At 41.1% G+C, this 21,902-nt stretch overlaps 2 protein-coding genes across 2 annotated transcripts in view; one reads left to right on the top strand and one right to left on the bottom strand.

The window, feature by feature from the left end:
* LOC119918991 (leucine-rich repeat-containing protein 40-like) overlaps positions 1 to 9,524 on the top strand; it is a gene marked incomplete at its 5' end in the record, with an annotated part of 28,263 nt that extends 18,739 nt beyond the window's left edge. The window contains 5 exon segments of the mRNA XM_038739563.1: positions 42 to 149; positions 267 to 377; positions 4,149 to 4,226; positions 8,402 to 8,587; positions 9,102 to 9,524. Coding sequence (XP_038595491.1) covers positions 42 to 149; positions 267 to 377; positions 4,149 to 4,226; positions 8,402 to 8,587; positions 9,102 to 9,207 — 589 coding nt within the window.
* A 3,098-nt stretch (positions 9,525 to 12,622) lies between these two features.
* On the bottom strand, positions 12,623 to 18,518 carry LOC119918992 (prohibitin-2-like; the record flags this gene model as incomplete). Its single annotated transcript, XM_038739564.1, is given in 6 exon segments — positions 12,623 to 13,154; positions 13,336 to 13,412; positions 13,553 to 13,630; positions 13,832 to 13,935; positions 17,901 to 18,030; positions 18,334 to 18,518. Coding segments are annotated over 6 exon segments (599 nt in total), but the record flags the coding sequence as incomplete, so codon positions are not given.
* Positions 18,519 to 21,902: the final 3,384 nt, after the last annotated feature.

Genomic DNA, 21,902 nt, shown 5'->3' with positions numbered 1-21,902 from the left:
TTAGAGTAACTAGAGGGTAACTTTGTGTGTTTTGTGTTTAGCGAGATGCAGGCAGGTAGTATTCCAGATGAGGTGTTTGATGCTGCAGTAGATCAAGGTGTTACCACTGTTAACTTCAGCAAGAACCAGCTGACCTCCATACCTCCCAGGTATACACACAACACACCCACACTCAGCACCTGTTGGTGCTGTATTCATCACTATGTGACAAAGATCAAACATTGTATCACTACAAAAGGCTAAACCTAAGTGTGCTGTGTGCGCAGACTGGTGGACTTCCAATCCTCAGTGTCAGATATCAATCTGGGTTTCAACAGACTGATCTGCTGTTCTCCTGACATCTGCAAGTTCCTGCAGCTGACACACATCGACCTCAGGTACACACACGGGCACAGATCAACACACAGATAACCAGATAAGATCTCCCCCATCCTTATAAGGAGCAGTGGGCAGTTAGGGTTTCAGGGTCTTGCTCAAGGGCACCTTTGGCCCGTGTTAGGGGCACTGTACAAAGTTCTGCTTACACTGTATTAACATGTAAGGCTGCAACTAAAGTTTATTTTATGAATTCATTTGCCAGTTAATTCCTCACTTCATCAAATTTTCTTAAAAATTTCAGAAAACAGTAAAAAACTAAAATAGCAATGCCACTTTTTCAGAGTCCAAGGTAACAAAATAATATAATAATAATAATCATTATTTGTAGAGCACTTTTCTAAAACAAGTTACAAAGTGCTTTAACAAGTGTAAAGAAAATAATACCCGAAAGACAATACTACAAAAACAATACAAGATGAAAGCACGAAAACATTGAAAAGACTATAAAATAAAGTCAAATAAGATAGGGAAAGGCTCTCCTATAAAAGTATGTTTTAAGAAGGGACTTAAAATAGTTCACTGACTCAGCTGACCTGATTTCCTCGGGCAGGCTGTTCCAGAGCCTCAGGGCCCTGACAGCAAACGCTCTGTCCCCTTTAGTTTTCAGTCGAGACTCTAGAACAGGCAACAGACCTCTGCCCGAGGATCTCAAGGTACGTGCTGGTGTGTATGAGACTAAAAGGTCAGAAATATAACAAGGCGAGAGGCCATGAAGAGCTTTAAAAGTGATCAATAGAATTTTAAAGTCAATTCTAAAACATACTGGGAGCCAGTGTAATGAAGCTAAAATAGGAGTAATTTGGTCATATTTCTTTGTTCTGGTTAAAAGCCTGGCAGCTGAATTCTGGACAGTCTGGAGTCCATCAATAGATTTTTGGGTTAAACAGGTGAAAAGGCTGTTGCAATAATCCAGGCGTGATGAGATGAAGGCGTGTAAAATGGTCTCGGTGTCCTTAGAAGTTAACATAGATCGAATTTTTGCTATAATTCTAAGTTGATAAAAACATGATTGAACAAGCTTTGTGGTGTGCTGCTCGAAATTTAAATTACTATCAAACCAAACACCAAGGTTCTTTGCCACAGGCTTAATGTGATTTACTAGGGAACCAGCAGATGGCAGTATTTGTTTTGCCATCTGCTAGGACCCGATGACCAGGATTTCTGTTTTGTCTGAGTTCAGCTGGAGGAAATGATTTGACATCCATTTTTTAACTTCACAAAGGCAGTCGGTAAGTGAACTGAAAATAAATACCATGTTTATGGATAATATGTCCAAGGGGAAGCAGATACAAGGAAAACAAAATGGGTCCTAAGACCGACCCCTGAGGCACACCATATTTAACTGGACATAACGAAGAGACATAGTTGTTTACAGACACGCAAAACTTCCTATTTGACAGGTAGGATGAAAACCATTCTAGGGCCGTAACAGAGATCCCCACCCAGTGCCTCTGTCTGTCTAACATGATGTTGTGATCAATGGTGTCAAAAGCAGCGCTAAGGTCCAGGATTACCAGGACTGAGCACATGCCTTCATCAGCAGACATTAAAAGGTCATTGGTGACTTTAAGCAGGGCAGTCTCAGTGCTGTGGTACTTCCTGAAACCAGACTGAAACTTTTCAAATAATTTAGTTTCCAGTACAGTGAGCAGCTGTTTGGACACAATTCTTTCTAGAATCTTTGCAATAAAAGGCAGTTTTGAAATTGGTCTAAAATTTTGTGGGAGGGAGGGATCTAAACCAGGTTTGATTGACACCACCTTATTGGTAAAATAAGATAAAAACAATTCACAGTCATCATTACTTCCAGCTGAGGCACAAGGAGGGGTTGGGTTTACCAGCTGATCCACAGTCTTAAACAGAAACCTGGGATTGTGTTTATGTGTAGTAGTGAGTTCAGTTATGGGTTTGCCCTTTGACATGTTGTTTGAAGTTAAAAGAAGTGGCCATATTTAAAAAGTCAGTTGCATTAACATTGGTAGGGTCATCAACATGAATATTAAAATCGCCACAAAGAACAATTCTGTCATAATTTAAAACCAGAGTAGATAAAAATTCAGGAAGTTCTGATAAAAATCCTCCAGGCGGTTTTGGGGGGCGATAAATTATAACAAATATGCTAGGTTGCAGCCCTCCAAGTGTAAGAGTGAGAACTTCAAAGGAGTTAAATTTATCACAGCGTACTTGATGACATTTTAAATATTTCCTATACACGCTCACTAGCCCACCACCACGACCACTGACCCTCGGTTGACTAAAACAATCATATTGAGGTGGACACAGTTCAGCTAGCTGGCTATAGTCATTCATTTGCAACCAGGATTCAGTTAAAAACATAAAATCTAGATTTGCAGACAAGATAAAATCATTTAAGATAAAAGTCTTACTTGACTGTCTCTCACATTGAAGAGAGCCATTTTAAATGAGTTTGTTCTAGGTGCTGGAGTTGGTGCAGTTGTTCTAATCCTTATAAGATTACTATGATTGCTGTGTAGGATGTGATTTCAGTTTACTGGTCTATGCGTGATGATGACAGGAATAGAAGTCTTTGGAACAGCGCTGGGAGCAGACGGCTTTACATGCCAGCAGGTGGAGACAGTTGTTTGTGGCAGTGAGGCAGAGATCTGTTCAGTGAGCGGTGGTGTGTCCAGGTGTGCTGCATGAATGATTAGTCATTCACGTAAGTCATGTGTGGACCGCACCACATGCTGTATGTGAGCAGCTAACATTTCTGAGCCCCGTTTGTTTGGGTGAAGTCCGTCTGTCTTAAAAAGAGACATTCTTTGCCAGAAAATATTAAAGTTATTGACATAACACACACGATGAGCCCTGCAGGCGGACTGGAGCCAGTTGTGGAGGCCAAGAGTCTACTGAAGCGGCCAGCACTGCGACCAACTGTGGGAATGGGACCAGAGATAAAAACACACTGCTTTAAAAAGACGGTTAAAATCTGATTTTGTCAGCTCAGACTGCTGAAGAGCTGTGTCATTTGTTCCCACATGGACTATCACTCTTGTGATGGAGGACGGGAGCGATGGCATTAGTTCCTGGAGTTTTTTTTAAATGTCAGCCGTGGTGGCACCGGGGAAGCAGTGAGTGGTAGCGTTAAAGAAACGGATGTTTCTGGATTATGGAGTCACCAATTATTAGTGCGGATGGACCGGAGTGTCTTCAGACAGGGCTGCATAGCGGTTGGATGTTAGCAGTTGCGCTAAGAGAAACAATTTGTTTGGCTTGTACTGAAGCCACATCCATAAAGCCAGTCAGCAGGAAATCTTTCTCTTTGAGTTCCTCTGAAAGTCGTCAGTTGTCTTCCATAAGGTCAGCAATCTTTTTGTTCGCTTTAAGGAGTGTGCAGTCCTCATGGGGCAGAGTTATCTCGGCTAGCATAACGTTAGTCGCCAGAGCTTTGTTGTGATCAGTAGCGTTGATAGCGTTTTTACGGCAGGTAGCTACAGACGCCAACACATGCTGACACCTCAATATTCATCAGCCTCCCAACATTTTGAGCTTTTATTCATGTCTGCTGTTTGCACTGCAGTTTGAATATCCAGCCAAATATTTAAGTAAATAAAGCTGAGTCACAATATGAGCTGCCATGATAAATTTCAGTTTGGGAACACTTTGGGAATCGCTGCTTTATTAGATAGATGAAGCAGGCAACATTACAGATTGCATGTCTGAAAAGGGCTTAGGAACAGGATATGGATGGCATTTTGATATAGAACCAGTAAATGAGTTTATGTTATATTTATGTCCTGCTTTTTCAGGAATAACCAGCTGAGTGATTTACCATCTGAAATGAAGAACTTAACTAAACTGTGCTCCATTATCCTCAGCTACAACAGGTAACTCACCGTTTCATGTTCAGCATGTTGGCTACTGAAGTTTGCATCAGTGGGCTGTTTCAGGTCCCCCACAGCATCAGCCTTTTGTTTTTGTCAAATAATGAGAGAGAGAGAGAGCTATTCAATTCAATTTTATTTATATAGCGCCAAACACAACATCATACACAATATACACACAGAGGTACACACAGTAAAGGTGATGTTGCTATAGACTAAATGAGAAATGGTACAGATATTTTTAATAGTGTTAATCGTAACCATCGTAATGTTAATGATTATAATAACAATAATAACAATAAGACTAGCAACAATAGTCGTTGCAGCAGAGGGTGTCGAGCAGGAACACGGGGGCAGCAGGTGACCCGCAGCCACAGATCCAGACTCCACAGCTCCAGAGCCAGAAAACCTGCAGGAAGTGATAGGAGGAGAGAGGAGAGAGACGAGAAAGCACAAGACTACCAGAAAGGGGAGAAGTTGTGTTAGTAACATGCAATAATGGGATGAGGTTGCATACAGAGGGAGAGAAAGTAGAGGAGAGAGGAGCTCAGTGCATCATGGGAAATCCCCCGGCAGTCTAGGCCTATAGCAGCATAACTAAGGGATGGTTCAGGACTCACCTGAGCCAGCCCTAACTATAAGCTTTATCAAAGAGGAAAGTCTTAAGCCTACTCTTAAATGTGGAGATGGTGTCTGCCTCCTGAACCCAAACTGGAACCTGGTTCCACAGGACAGGAGCTTGATAGCTGAACGCTCCTAGTCTACTCTAGACTCTAGGAACCACAAGTAACCCTGCATTCTGGGAGCACAGTGCTCTGGTGGGGTAGTAAGGTACTATGAGCTCTTTAAGATAAGATGGTGCCTGACCATTAAGAGCTTTGTAGGTAAGAAGAATGATTTTAAATTCTATTCTGGATTTTACTGGAAGCCAATGCAAAGAAGCTAAAACAGGAGAAATGTGATCTCTTTTCCTGGTTCCTGTCAGAACACGTGCTGCAGCATTCTGGATCAGCTGAAGAGTCTTAATGGACTTTTTCGAGCAGCCTGATAATAAGGAATTGCAGTAATCCAGCCTAGAAGTAACAAATGCATGGACTAGTTTTTCTGCATCATTTTTAGACAGGATGTTCCTGATTTTCGCAATATTACGTAGGTGAAAAAAGGCGGTCCTTGAAATTTGCTTAATGTGAGACTTAAACGACATGTCCTGATCAAAGATAACTCCAAGATTCCTCACAGTGGTGCTGGAGGCCAGGGCGATGCCATCCAGGGAAACTATATCTTTAGATAATGCGTCACGGAGGTGCTTAGGCCCCAGAGCAATAACTTCAGTTTTATCTGAGTTTAACATGAGAAAATTACAGGTCTTCCAGGTTTTAACATCCTGAAGGCACATTTGAAGTTTAGCTAACTGATGAGTTTCATCTGGCTTGATCGATAGATATAACTGAGTATCATCTGCATAACAATGAAAGCTTATGGAATGTTTCCTGATAATATTGCCTAAAGGAAGCATATATAAAGTGAAGAGGATTGGTCCAAGGACAGATCCTTGAGGAACTCCATGAGTAACTTTGGCGTGCATGGAGGACTCATCGTTAACATGTACAAACTGAAATCGATCTGATAAATAGGACTTAAACCAGCTTAGAGCGGTTCCTTTAATGCCAATGAAATATTCCAGTCTCTGCAATAGGATCTGATGGTCAATGGTATCAAATGCAGCACTTAGATCTAATAAAACCACTACAGAGACAAGTCCTTTGTCTGATGCAATAAGGAGGTCGTTAGTAATTTTCAACAGTGCTGCCTCTGTGCTATGATGAGCTCTAAATCCTGACTGAAAATCCTCAAATAAACTATTGTTCAGTAGAGAGTCACACAGCTGTTTAGCAACTGCTTTCTCCAGAACCTTAGAGAGAAATGGAAGGTTAGATATAGGTCTATAGTTGGCTAAAACATCCGGATCAAGTTTGGGCTTTTTCAGAAGAGGTTTAATTACAGCTACTTTAAAGTACTGTGGTACATAGCCTGTTGATAGAGATAGATTGATCATATCTAGTATAGATAGGTATAGATAGGTGCTGACTAAGGGTAAAACATCTTTAAGCAGCCTAGTCGGGATGGGGTCTAAGAGGCAGGTTGATGGTTTAGATGAAGAAATTATTGAAGTTAGTTGGTAAAGATTGAGGGAAGCAAAACAGTCTAAACATGTATCTGGTTCTACAGCTGTTTCTAAGGTTCCTGAGTTAAGAGATAAGTCGGTGCCAATTGAGGGCAGGTCTTGGTGAATTTTGTCTCTAATAGCTAGAATTTTATCATTAAAGAAGCTCATGAAATCGTAACTACTGAGAGCTATGGGAATACTTGGCTCAATAGAGCTGTGACTCTCTGTCAGCCTGGCTACAGTGCTGAAAAGAAACCTGGGGTTGTTCCTATTTTCCTCTATTAATGACGAGTAGTACGCTGCTCTGGCATTACGGAGGGCCTTCCTATAAGTTTTAAGACTATCTTGCCAAATTAAACGAGAATTTTCCACTTTGGTGGAACGCCAATTCCTCTCAAGTTTCCGCGATATTTGCTTTAATTTGCGAGTTTCAGTATTATACCATGGAGCTAACCGTCTTTGTTTTAGTATTTTCTTTTTTAGAGGGGCTACAGAGTTGAGTGTCATTCGCAGCGAGCCTGCAGCACTATCAACAAGATGATCGATTTGGGAGGGACTGAAATTAGCATAGGAGTCCTCCATTACTTTGTGACTAGATAATGTATTTAGAGCTGATGGAATCGCATCCTTAAATTTAGCTACAGCACTATCAGACAGACATCTTGTATAGAAATTTTTGCCCAATGGCGAGTAGTTCAGCAATACAAACTCAAAAGTTATCAAACAGTGGTCGGATAAAGAGGGATTCTGTGGGAACACCACTAAATGTTCAATTTCAATACCATACACCAAAACAAGGTCGAGGGTGTGGTTAAAACAGTGAGTCGGTTCATGACACTCTGAGAGAAGCCGATGGAATCTAACAGAGAGATAAACGCAGTACTAAAGCTGTCATTCTCAACATCCACATGAATATTAAAATCCCCTACAATAATAACTTTGTCCGTTTTAAGGACAGTTGACAAAAACTCTGCAAATTCAGATAAGAATTCAGAATACGGGCCAGGTGCTCGGTACACTATAACGATGAGAATTGGTTGCAGTGATTTCCAACTTGGGTGCGAAAGACTAAGAACAAGACTTTCAAATGAGTTATAGTTTGATTTAGGTTTAGAGCTGATTAGTAGGCTAGAGTCGAAGATAGCTGCAACTCCACCTCCTCGGCCTGTGCCTCGAGGAATGTGAGTATTAATATGACTGGGAGGGGTGGATTCATTTAGGCTAACATATTCTCCATCACCCAGCCAGGTTTCAGTAAGACAAAATAAATCAATATCATAATCTGATATAAGTTCATTTACTAGTACACCTTTAGAAGAGAGAGATCTGATGTTTAAGAGTCCACATTTAACTCTCCTATTAGTTTGCACTATTGCTCTTGTGGTTTTAATTTTTATGAGGTTTTTATGCACAGCTCCTCTTCTGTTTACCTTTTTAAATAATTTCGATGGTCGGGGGGCAGACACCGTCACTATAGGATTTTCACTAAGTAACTCCTGAAATGGAGGAGCAGAGAAGTGTGTTAGACTCTGCGTAGGGTTTTGGGTGGGTAACTGCTGAAAAAGAAGGGCAGAGAAGTGTGTTAAACTGCGACTCTGCCTCCTGGTCTCAACTCTGGGTTGTCATGGATTTGACCACTAATAAACTTGGCCAGATTTCTAGAAATGAGAGCTGCTCCTTCCCAAGTGGGATGGATGCCGTCTCTCCGGATCAGACCAGGTCTTCCCCAGAAAGTCTGCCAATGATCAACAAAGCCCACATCGTTTGCTGGACACCACCTCGACAACCAGTGGCTAGCACGCTAGCTAGCTGAATGGAAAGCAACTATAGTGAATCAGTCAGCTACACTGTCACTATTACTATTCAGTTCAGCTTTATTGGCATGAATGTCAAACAACAATATTGCCAAAGCTGCAAATAAATTACAAAAGAACAATTCATTTAATACAGTTCATTAAATAAAACAGTAAAAGTGTTTTTTTTACACTCAAAGTCTTTGTACTGATCACAGGTTCAAGTCCTTCCCTGAAGTACTCTATCAGATAGTTTCCTTGGAGTCGGTGTTGCTTGGTAACAACCTGGTGGGTGTGGTGGACCCTTGTCGTCTGAAAAAGTTGGTTCATCTGTCAACACTGGACCTGTCAAACAATGACCTGCTGAACATTCCCCCTGAACTGGGCCTGTGTACCAGCCTCAGGTATGGAGCACACCTGAGCAAAGAAACAAAGTCTTCACGCTGTCCTGTCCTCCAACATGTGTTTGTGTCTGAACTTCTTCTCTGCAGCACACCACCAGCTACTGTCTCCAGAGTTAATGTCATAGAGGAAAATGAGCCTGGAGCAGCTCAGTATTTTTCCTGCGATGTGTGCTGCATTCTAGGAGTCATAGTATGATCATGTGATGTAACTGACCCCAGTGTTTATCCACTTTTCATCATTTACTTGTTCTTAAGTTGGTAAAACCCACAAAACGGTAGAATGAAGTCATTCAGCTGTTAAGTGCTGCAAGGCCCTACTGAAAGCATAATCTGTCTTGTTAATGTAAAATTCATAGTTGTGGTCAGGGTTTGATTTATTTGGTTTTTATTTTTCAAAAAGATCGAGTAATTTATCTGTTTATTTTAAAAACTGGATTTAAAAAGTCAATAATTGTGAAATCAAAATGTGAAAAGCCCTCACACTGGATAAATTGAAGCCTGTGTTGTCCCTCAGGTGTCTCAGTCTGGAGGGGAATCTTTTTCGCACTCCCAGAGCAGCCATCGTGGCCAAAGGAACGGATGCAGTGATGGAGTACCTCCGCAGCCGCATTCCTACATGATCCTGACCTCCGGGGTCATGATCAACACATCTTCTGGCCTTGCAATTCCTTGTTTCTTTCTCAGTATTGACATTTAAATGCATCAACAGCCACCTGATTGTTCTTTATCTTTATTGTACACAAGTCTGCAGTCAGAAGGAAACCAGTAGCCAAAGTTTCCCTCTTGAATTTCAATGTTGCTCCAGTGATGTGGTTTGTGTTAGATGGATGTGTAGAATGTGATAAATATTCCTGGACAATCGGAGTCAAACTCATGCCGACGTGTGACAGAAAAGAACCAATGACACTTCACTCAATAAAGTTGTTATATAACTTTAGGACATGGTGTGAATTTTATAAATGTGTAGTAGCAACAGTTTATGATCCAAGTTCTGTAAGTAAGTACTTTTAACAAGCTCTGCTTCTCACACCGTTTTGTGTTTACTCTAAAAAAAAGCTCCGTTTATGCATACAATTTAACATTTTCTTCATACTTAGTAGTCTTTGTCCCTCATGTTTGGTGGGATTGGTGGCCTCTTTGCACTACTCATCATATGTCCATGTTTGAATTAGACTGAAGGATTGACACTATTCCACATCATAGTTCATGTGCCAACAGATCCTCTTTCTTTCTATATTGACATATTTATTATTTACTTGACAGGTGAAGCGAAAAACACTGCTGATCTCATTACCATGACACCTGTGGTGTGGGATATTTTAGGCAGGAGGCATTGTGTCCTCAAAGTTGATTTGTTAGTCAGAGCATCTCCAAAACTACAGCTCTTGTGGGGTGGTCCTGGTCCACAGTGGTCAAAGGAGGGTAAGCGGTGAACCAGGGATGGGGTCCTGGTTGTAATGGGTAGGGAAGGCTGGCCCATGTGGTCCGATCCAACAGTTGCGTATGGTGCTGAGAAGCCTCAGACCAGTCGAGGTGCCCATGCTGACCCCTGCCAACTGCCGAAAGTGCCAACAATGGGCACGTGAGCATCAGCAGTCGACCTCGGAGCAATGGAAGAAGGTGACCTGTGGCCTGTAATACGAAGAGAGTTCAATCTACTCAGAGTTAACTTGGAGTTATTAATCAAACTCAGGGTTTAATTTCAATTTCAATTTCAATTTTATTTATATAGCGCCAAATCACAACAACAGTTATCTCACAGCGCTTTTCATAAAAGAGCAGGTCTAGACCGTACTCTGTGATGATATTTACAGAAGCCCAACAGTTCCCACCAAGAGCAAGCACTAGGCGACAGAGGCAAGGAAAAACTTCCTTTTAAGAGGCAGAAACCTCGAGCAGAACCATGACTCAGGGTGGGCGGCCATCTGCCTCGACCGGTTGGGGTGAGAGAGAGAGAGAGAGAGAAAGAGAGAGAAGAGAGTGAAAGAGAGAGAGAGAGAGAGAGAGAGAGGGATGTAAGGAGAGAGAGAGGGGAGGGAGGCAGCCTACACAATATACACACAGAGGTACAGACAGCGAAGGTAATGTTGCTATAAACTAAATGAAAAATGGTACAGATATTTATAATAGTGTTAATGGTAACCATCGTAATGTTAATGATTATAATAACAATAAGACTAGCAACAATAGTCGTTGCAGTAGAGGGTGTCGAGCAGGAACACGGGGGCAGCAGGTGACCCGCAGCCACAGATCCAGACTCCACAGCTCCAGAGCCAGAAAACCTGCAGGAAGTGATAGGAGGAGAGAGGAGAGGGACGAGAAAGCACAAGACTACCAGAAAGGGGAGAAGTTGTGTTAGTAACATGCAATAATGGGATAAGGTTGCATACAGAGGGAGAGAAAGTAGAGGAGAGAGGAGCTCAGTGCATCATGGGAAATCCCCCGGCAGTCTAGGCCTATAGCAGCATAACTAAGGGATGGTTCAGGACTACCTGAGCCAGCCCTAACTATAAGCTTTATCAAAGAGGAAAGTCTTAAGCCTACTCTTAAATGTGGAGATGGTGTCTGCCTCCTGAACCCAAACTGGAACCTGGTTCCACAGGAGAGGAGCTTGATAGCTGAACGCTCTGGCTCCTAGTCTACTTTTGGAGACTCTAGGAACCACAAGTAACCCTGCATTCTGGGAGCGCAGTGCTCTGGTGGGGTAGTAAGGTACTATGAGCTCTTTAAGATAAGATGGTGCCTGACCATTAAGAGCTTTGTAGGTAAGAAGAATGATTTTAAATTCTATTCTGGATTTTACTGGAAGCCAATGCAAAGAAGCTAAAACAGGAGAAATGTGATCTCTTTTCCTGGTTCCTGTCAGAACACGTGCTGCAGCATTCTGGATCAGCTGAAGAGTCTTAATGGACTTTTTCGAGCAGCCTGATAATAAGGAATTACAGGTCTACATAGCAGAAGGGAATTACAAACTCAACTTCACTTTACAACCTGTTGTAATGTGACAAAATAAATCTACCTTGTACAAGTCCGATCCATGGAGGCACCACCTCACAACTTAAAGGATCTGCTGCTAATTTCTTGGTGCCAGATACACCTTCAGAGGTCTACTGGAGTCCATTCCTCGAGGGGTTGGAGAGGGACCTACACTAAAAGGGAGACCTACTAGGCAGGTGGTCATAATGTCATGGCTGATCGGTGTATATTGGATCAAGGTATTTATTATTATACAACACAAGGTTGTACAGTGAAAGTTTGTAGTCCCTCCATGCTACAGACAGAACCTAACAAATAATATTTATAATATAAATAAAGGACTAAAGTTACTTATATACATACATTCATACACCATGAAATAATTCTGAAGTGCATTTTTTTAATTTCCGTCTCTGGGAGAAAGTTAACAGTAGTAGCAAGATAGTGATAATATGGTTTTCATCTTAACATAAAACGTCCAACATTTGTGAAAGTGTCTAACTGTGTTTGAGCACCAAACATGTTTGATGGACACAGAATCCGCAACTACATTAAATCACCCATACTGCTACAGCTTTGTAATTTCAACCAAAATGTGAGCAGAACAGAACCTTACAATGACACCAAGTGGACATGTTGGTCATTTGAAGAATATTGGAAAATATCTGGGTTGGAAAAAACAATAGCTTCTCTTGGAACTACTGAATGGATGAAAACATTCAGCCACCACATAAATGGTGAAGAGCACTGTCCAACGGAATCTTCCACAGACCATGGCATATTATTGAATCATTTTTATTCTCATCTAACTATTCAGTGAAGTGAACTATTCAGTCCTTGTTTTCTGTATGGAAACATCTTGGTTCATTAGGTTTGTTCACTTATTTATTCTCTTAATGTGTCTGCACATGTGATTGGTTAAGTGATTCCAAACTCTCTTGGCATGGACTGCAGTTCATGAGAATAATTACATTATTCTGAATAAATATGGACACGATTTCTATAAACACAGAGGACATTACATCTTGTGTTACCATGAAGGAAATGATACACACAGCCTTTATTATCACTTTATAGACTTTATTATCAGACTTTATTATCATATATGGAAATTCTAGAAAATTAGCTGAAAGTGAACTATTTTTGTAATTCCAAATATATTTTAGTTAATGTAATAATTTGGCTGTTTTAAGTTCAATTCAATACAGTCACACTGCCAAATATAGTAATAACATGAGAAAGTGGACTTAATTATTAACTGACTGCCAACACTGGTGGGACATAAAACCTGTCAGGTCCTCCTGACAGAAGACACTGATATTAATTATTGTGAATTACTGTTATATTAAATCACAAAAGATTGTAAATTCTACTGAAAAGCAATCCTTATGGTTTGTTGATTTTATCCTCCACCCCACCCTGGAAGAGAAGTTTTATAAAATAAAAGGGCTTGTTGTCCACATTCACACTTGTCATGTATGTTGATTCCCTATGTCACAAGCCAAGACTGTTCAGATAGAGTTGATGACAGGGACAGTCTTACTGCCTCCCTTCATGTCCTCTTCATCACTTCTTTTGACCCAGTGACATGCTGAAAAACAACAGCACACATCATTAACCAGCACTGTAACACTGCTACACAAGGTTATCAGGTTTATTCTTCTTACTGGAACTGGATGCATGCCTATGAAATGATGATAAGTGGGCTATGAGTCAAGTTATTTTGTCAATCTATTGTTTCCAAAGTCAAGAATGAACTTTATGCAGCCTACCTAAAAAAAGCCTGGTCTTGCAGGTTCAGGACCAAACTGTCAGCATTGAGGTACACCTTGTTCTGAGATGATGCCACCTGGAAGAAGACACTTCATCACGTCAACCATCACTGACAAATGACTTTTTAGTTGCTCATTCAGGGATCCTGCGATACTCCCACACATTAAAATCAAAGTGGAACGGAGATAGAGAAAGGAGATAAACAATACTACTGACCGTCTTTGCAATGTTCTGTGCTGCTCTGATTCGCCTCAGCTTCAGGTAACCTGGGTTCTTAGTAACTGCTAGGCCCAGCTGACACAGACACAGTTTTAGTTTAGTTCATAGATTACCATCTATACAACATGACCAGAATGTAATGACATGCAGACAATGACACTAATTACTTTTCAGTCTTCTTAGATATTTAGTCCTTACAGTCAATAACAGTCTCTGGTGTTTTTTCACTGATTCAACTTTATATCTAACCAGACAGACACTTAACATGTTAGTCACCATTTTGGCAGCTTCAGCCTCTCCCTCAGCCTGGATGATCTTATGTCTCTGATCCTGTTTGGCTTTTTCCACATAGAACTGGGCTCTCTGTGCCTCTTGCTGGGCTAAAACACACACAAACATGCATTATTAGTGATAAAGTTCTTCTTAGTACAAATCTCAAAACTTCAAAAACCTTCAAAAGTAAAACATAATTAAAGCTGCAAGCAGCGCTGGGCGGTCCCTTGCGTCGTGACACGCGCAAGGGACTGTCGCGGCCGCGAGGCACTTGTGACGTGGCCACCAGTTACAATTACTTACTTACTACAGTTATGTACTTAACTTCTCAATAACCATAGAGGTTCAACATTTGAAAATTTGCTATAGCATGTCAAACTTTTTTTAATGTCCCAACCCATCGAGGCTGCTAACGTTAAATGGCTATCTATACAAACCAAAACGGTCCTTATCTTCCAACCTATGTTCTAGAGCTACCGTTTATGTATCAGAACGACCGGCTCACTGGCGTTTCTATTGGTGCTCGGCGAGTCCGACTATGTTTTGAATGATTAGCTTTGGGTCAAGGAGGGGGGTTATGTTAGTATTTTTCTGGTTTGCACATATTTGTTTTTTTTTTTAAGGTAGGTAGGTTTATTGTCACAATATAACAGACTATATAATGAAATTGAGCTTTGTAACTCCCTGTAATTTACGTTCATTTTAACCGGGATGCTAATTTTGTCTAGCGAAAAACAGGCTTAAAACAACACGTAATCACTAGAGAAAATAAAAAGCCAACTCTTAATAAGCTTTTTCAATGGCGACAGGTCACCATGGTAACGACTTGTCTATCACAGACAGTCCTGCCCTGAAGCATACTCTGCTTTCTGGTCTATTTTCCTCTAAATGGGACCCTAATTTACTAAATGAACATCATGCTGTATTAAAGAAGACATGAAACTAGCGATCATACCATATGAAAGTGTTTAACAGAGGGAATAAATCAGCTGATAAGTATGGTCGTTTTAACATTATTTCTAATGGAGGATGTTTTAGGTTGAGCTCATTTTAACGTTTTTATATCCAGTTGGGTAGTTTAATCTGTAGCAATGCATCAAATTCTACATAATCGGCATGTTTAAACTATTTTAATGTACAGTATATGTTACTGTAGACAAAATGTGTATTGTACTCTATATTGACAAAAGTTTTAGGACACCCCTCCAAATCACTGAATTCAGGTGTTCCAATCACTTCCATGGCCACAGGTGTATAAAATCAAGCACCTCGGCATGCAGACTGCTTCTACAAACATTTGTGAAAGAATGGGTCACTCTCAGGAGCTCAGTGAATTCAAGCGGGGTACCGTGACAGGTTGCCACCTGTGCAAGTCCATTCATGAAATTTCCTCACTACTAAATATTCCACAATCAATTGTTAGTGGTATTATAACAAAGTGGAAGCAATTGGGAACAACAGAAACTCAGCCATGAAGTGGTAGGCCACATAAAAATCATAGAACGGGGTCAGCACACGCTGAGGTACACAGTGTGCAGAAGTTGCCAACTTTCTGAATTAATAGCTACAGACCTCTAAACGTCATGTGGCCTTCGCATTAGCATCCAAGCCTTACATCACCAATTGCAATACAATGCGTCAGATGCAGTGGTGTAAAGCACGCCACCACTGGACACTAGAGCAGTGGAGACGTGGTCTCTGGAGTGACGAATCACGCTTATCTGTCTGGCAATCCGATGGACGAATGGGTTTGGTGGTTTCCAGGAGAACGGTACTTGCCTGACTGCATCGTGCCAAGTGTAAATTTTATGGCGTGGGGGTGTTTTTCAGGGGTTGGGCTTGGCCCCTTAGTTCTAGTGAAAGGAACTGTTAATGCTTCAGCATACCAAGAGATTTTGTGACAATTTCATGCTCCCAATTTTGTGGAACGCCTCACCACATCCAAAACTCCACTGACTTTATAAACAAAACTCGAGGACTGAAACTGGACCCAGATGAAACCATGGTGTGACCTCTTTGTCCACCGGCATCCCCACCATAGAAGCAGTAGAAACCGCAAACGGCTAACACAAGACAACATCCTGGACAACAGAACTAGCCTCAGCCCACATCTGTAAATTACTCGACCTCTGTCTAAACACCACCTATTTCCAGTACAACGGAGGATTCTACAGACAAAAGCATGGCTGTGCCATGGGCTCACCGGTTTCCCCTCTTGTGGCAAACATCTACATGGAAGAAGTGGAGAACAAAGCCCTCAACTCACAGGTATGTGGACAACACCTGGGTCGAAATCAAAAGCCAGGAAGTGCAAGCCTTCACAGAACTGCAACTGTGTGGACAGTAACATCAAGTTCACACGAGAAGATGTTCACAACAACAGTTTGGCCTTCCTGCACTGTGCTGTACACACTGAAGAGGACACAGAAAACCCACACACACAGACCAATACCTACTCTTCGATTCCCACCACCCACTGGAGCACAAGCTAGGGGTCATGAGAACACTGCACCACAGAGCGGAAAACATACCAACAAGCGCCCAAGCCAGAGAGAAGGAACAGAACCACCTGAAGGGGGCACTTACAGCCTGTGGATACCCTAAATGGACCTTTGTGAAAACAGCCACAAGATCCAAGAAGAACAAAACTACAGGGGAGGAGGAAAAGAAGGTCAAACGCAACAACATTGTGATTCCATACGTGTCTGGAGTATCAGAGAAACTCAGGAGGATTTTCAACAAACATCCCTGTGTTTTTTAAACCCAAGAACACACTAAGACAGATGCTGGTCCACCCCAAAGACCGCACACCCAAACACAAGAAAAGCAATCTAGTGTATGCGGTCCAATGCAGTGAGGAATGCACAGACCTGTATATTGGGGAGACTAAACAACCACTACACAAACGCATGGCTCAACACAGAAGGGCCAACTCCTCAGGTCAAGACTCTGCAGTCTACTTACATCTGAAGGACAGAGGACACTCGTTTGAGGACCACCAGGTGCACATTTTAGACAGAGAAGATGGATGGTTTGAAAGAGGTGTCAAGGAAGCATCTACACCAGGGTTGAGAAGCCGTCATTGAACAGGGGAGGGGGTCTACGCCACCACTTATCCCCCACTTACAATGCTGTCCTTTCATCACTTCCCAGGAAACTCAACAAACGTAACCTCTTGGCCTCAGGTGAAGATACCAACGATGGTCGTTCAGTCTTGGCCTCGGGTAGTCCTAACGACTGTAACGACTGTCGTTACAGCAACCAGGAACACTAACGAACCAGCGGTATCCTGGCAAACGACCCCACAGAGGTTAAATAGTTGAGTTTCCCTACTAGTCAGTCAGACCTGAAGAATTCTCTCAGATGAGGGATGAAAAATCTTTTTGTATCTTCAACCAAAGTCCAGTTGCCCTTGACTTTAACTTTCTTTGGATAACTATGACCTGGATGACTCAGAACCTTTAAAGACTTCTAGAAGAATGGTCAAAAATTCCCAAGAACCCAAATTCTAAACCTTGTGGACAGCCTTCCCAGAAGAGTTGGAGCTGCAAAGAGTATGGACTCCATATTAAACCCTACAGATTAAGAATGGGATGTCATTAACCTTCATGTGCATGTGAAGACAGGTGACCCAAAACTGTTATAATATAGTGTATATCATGGAATGGCTGAAAAATATGGAGATATTATTTATAAGCCATTTTGCACAGCACTAACATTCACCAATAACAGGTTTTTTTTTCATTATTTCATAGTACTTTTCATCACAATGTCTTTGTCAGTCAAAACAAACCCATGTGATTATCTGTTGGCTCAATCAGACTGAAGCAACAAGTTGTGTCTCAGTACTGAAGATCCTGCCAATGTAAAGCTGATTTGGGAGTTAAACAATTGCCCTTTTCAATTTGAGTCTACTGTGATAATCAACAGCTTTCCTTTAAATACTGTTAACATTTCTGAAATGTTTAAATTGAATCTCAACATTTATTTTTATTGAGCTGTTAATCTGTGTGAGATTAATGGTGCTGTTACTCAGAGTAAGCCATTCTGCTGCCCGAGGGTGGAGCCTTACCAACTTGCTTGGCCTCCACAGCAGCAGTGTACTGGCTGCTGAAGCTCAGCTCAGTGATGGACACATCATCAAGAATAATGTTGAAGTCTTTTGCTCTCTCAAACAGCTCCCTGCGCACCAGCAATGACACCTAGACAATCAAACAGACCAACAATATTCAACACGTGACAATATCACACAGATATGGACTGGAAAGTTTTGAGGCAGTGGTGTATAGTTTTCTATATTGGATTGCATTATATTCTGAGGTCTTTGGACACCTGACACAGTAAATAGTCTAAAAAGTGTTAAAAAAATATTAGTAACATTTGATTATTGCTAGACCTGTTCAAGTGAAAATGTATATATAAATACAGACTGGGATAAAACAAATATCACAGGCATACATTCCAGCAGAGTGTACAGAGATGTTAGACAGTAGTGACGACAGTACCTGTGCTCTCTGTGTGATGAGCTGCGAGGCGTTAAACTTTGCCACCACAGACTTGAGGACCTCGTTGACGATGGAGGGCAGGACTCTCTCATCGTAGTCCTTCCCCAAGTGTTGGTACATGACCGGCAGGTTTGAAGCTAGGGGCCTGGACAACACCCGCACTGCTATGTTCACCATCTGCAGATCTACACACACACACACACACACACACACACACACACACACACACAAAATGATACCTTGGTAAAATGAATACTGACCAGCCTCTGACTGCGGTTGGGATATCCTTCTGCTCTTTCTGAGTAGGAGTTTGTTTCTTTTACTGCACATCACAGAGTCATCTGTATCACATTAGTTTACATTCTACCAACTACCAGTTTGTCCATCTGAAGTCTGTTTCATCTTTACATATTAGTGCCCTTTTCTGGTGCAAATCATCTTTATATCCAAAACCTTCTCAACACTGAGAGAACACAGACACTCAAATAAAAGCCAAAATTTGTCAGTTAATACAAGAAGCTATTGAGAACAAAAACAGAAAGATGACAATGATAAAACTTACACACAGCCTACAAAGCCATGCTCACACTAACATTACAGCAGGGCTATTCAATTGCAAACTCAATTGGGCCAGATTTCAAAGATGAGCCAGACATTTTCTCACGAGCTGGGATGGTATCATTAGAATTTTATTGATATGCTCTTATTGATACTCCTTTTTCGTTCAGTTCTTTATCGATACTCTTATTCTTTTTCATTGCATAAAAAATGCCTTTTCAAAAATATATTATTTTCAAAAATAATTCAATATATTATTGTAACTAGATATTGTTTGTAGAGCAGCAACAGGATTTCCAACAGTCACTAATACATTGCTGGAAACAAATCTAACGTCAGTAAAATAAATCATATTCCTGACATCAAAATACTGAGTGAAGTTTTGAAAAAAAATTATGAACTCATCCCTATCAGTCCTTCCTCCTGTCCCCCCCCCCCCCCCGGTTTGTCTCAGACAGTACCTGAGTTTATATGTGCCATATTTTAAGCTATGTTGCAAACTAAACAGTTACTAAAGACAGACAGCTTTCACTTTAGCTTGTTTGTAACAATAACTTATTAGCCGAGCTAGTGCTGTGCTAAAACCAAAACACAGCTGTGGTGGATGAGAGACTGAGCAGATTAAAATATTATGTTATACTGTACATGTTTATGCTAAACAGGTGTATTGATAAAGTTGTCTTTTTCCTCGCAAAGATTTATTGCACTACATGTTGTGTTCACATACAACACCAAGCGAGCGTTTTGCGTGGCTTGATTACATAAAAAGTCAATACAAATTAATGTGAATTCCCGGGCAGTGCAGAAGATGCATTTGTTGTGACAGTTGGCTTGTTCGCTCGAGTTCCAATTTTTTTTTTACTTTAACTTGAGCGAGAAATTCACATGATGCTATGTTGCGAAAGCCTGTCAGCGGTGAGACTGTCCGGACGTCACCGACGGAGGAAAATAGAAAATAGAAGGCCAATTGTAACTGTGTGCAGACTTAATGTGGTATATTCTTCAATGGAATCCCGGAGTCTAATAGGAAATGGTCAAGAATTTAAAAGGTTTGTTGATGAATTTAAAGAAGCACCAGAATTGATATGTATCCAAGAGACTTGGTGAAAGCTCTAGATTTTGTAATCCCAGTAATTTGTAATCGGTTTATTGTACTAACAGACCTTCCAAGAAGCATGTGCCCCAGTTGGTAAGTGAAATCCTAGTACTTTTTTAATGCGTTGTTAGCAATAAGTAGCAGGTATCGGTACATTACATTCATGTCATTAGCTTAGCCATTTAACTAGCTAATTAGCCAGCTTCAAGCAAGACAAGCTATGCTAACGATGCTCAAAAAAAAAAAACAGTAGTGTAACATAATTGCCTCTTTGCTAAGCCCCGCCCCCTTAGCTACTATTACTGCACTCCCCGGAGAAATATTGTCAAATTTGTTGGAAAATCTCAGAAGCGATCTCAGAAAGAAGACAGTTTTGCAGTTGCATTGTGCATTTAAATGTTTTATTGAGGCTGTCAAACTGATGTGAAAAAAATGAAAGAAGAAGCTTAAATCTACCAATCACACAGTAAAAGTGAACCACCATATTACCTGACGATTGAGAAAGAGGACAACGATATTAAGGATCAACACTGTTCCTGTAAAGCTGGGTAGGCATCTATTCATTATTACAATCATTACAAAACAGTAGGGTTTTATTACGTTACATTCAGAAGGAAGTTAGCGAGCGTTAGCTAACCACTACAACTCCTCCTAGGGATTTAGTCTGATCAACTTCAAATTTTTGCTGTGCAGTCCAAACCCATTGGTTTGGTCGATTAAAAGTTATTCAAACAGTTCCTACAAGTCGACCAGTTTTCCCATGGTGTGTAATCAAAAATTGGTGATTTGCCATGAAACAGGAAGTTGTTATAACTTCAGTACACATGCTCACATCTGCACCAAATTTGAATAGTGTAACAATAGTCCAACCCTGAACAAATCCATATGCCAATATTCACTCAAGTCACAGCGCCACCTGCTGGCAACAGGAAATGACATGTTTTACACTGTAATTTACTACTCCTAGCAGGTTGAATACATAAACTTCAAAACTATCCCAGAAAACCCTTAACAAATCGATGAGGTCATGACGTAAAACCTGTGAGTTTTCGGTTTGGTGGCGTGGCTTCGAAGTCCCACACTTCGCCATGACACAGGAAGTTGTTGTAACCTGACTGTACAAGCTCAGATCTGTACCAGATTTTACACATTTAATAAGAGTCTTGCCCTGAACACATGTTCAAGACAACATTCACCCATAGTCATAGCGACCACCTACTGGCAACAGGAAGTGACTTTCAACGCAGCAGTGAGTTTTCGTGAATCGGTGTGCCCATGGCATGGCGTCCAAAGTCGATGATTCGTCATGAAAGAGGAAGTTGTTGTAACTTCAGTGTACATGCTCACATCTGCACCAAACTTTACGTGCTTGATAACAGTCCCATCATCTGCATGTTCAGTTATAGATGTAGTGCGAAGTGCTAAGTAGCGCCACAAAGGGGACACCGGAAGTTATGATTAACATCTTTGTGCAGCGTCCGAAGCCCTTGGCAAATTCACAGCCACACCGGCAGAGCTCCAGAATCTGCAACGCGGGTGCCTCACACCTCGATGCACTACATGTGCGAGGGCCCAACCAACACTGCTTGCAGCTTTAATTTAAAGTGATCTTATCAATACATTCACAGAGATTTAAAAAGGAAAATAATTATATTAAACATAAATAGCTAAATTACACAGAATCAACCAACAAAGCAAACTGCATTCCCTAGAAATAACCTGCTGCACAACAGCTGTTTCTAACCTGATTAACAGCAGATTAATTATATTTTTAAATATATACACTTTTACTTGAGTATGTCATTTTTCCTTTTACTTATTATGGGAGTAATTGTACTTTTCCTTGAGTAAAGATTTGAGTAGCTACTCTACCCACTACTGGCCAGCGGTACCAGTACTGATATGGTGAATGTGA

Source organism: Micropterus salmoides, unplaced genomic scaffold (genome assembly GCF_014851395.1).
Source record: "Micropterus salmoides isolate LMB-PRFRI ecotype aquatic unplaced genomic scaffold, ASM1485139v1 Ms_hic_scaffold_2517, whole genome shotgun sequence".
Classification (NCBI taxonomy): domain Eukaryota; kingdom Metazoa; phylum Chordata; class Actinopteri; order Centrarchiformes; family Centrarchidae; genus Micropterus; species Micropterus salmoides.
This window is presented reverse-complemented; position numbering and strand designations above follow the sequence as displayed.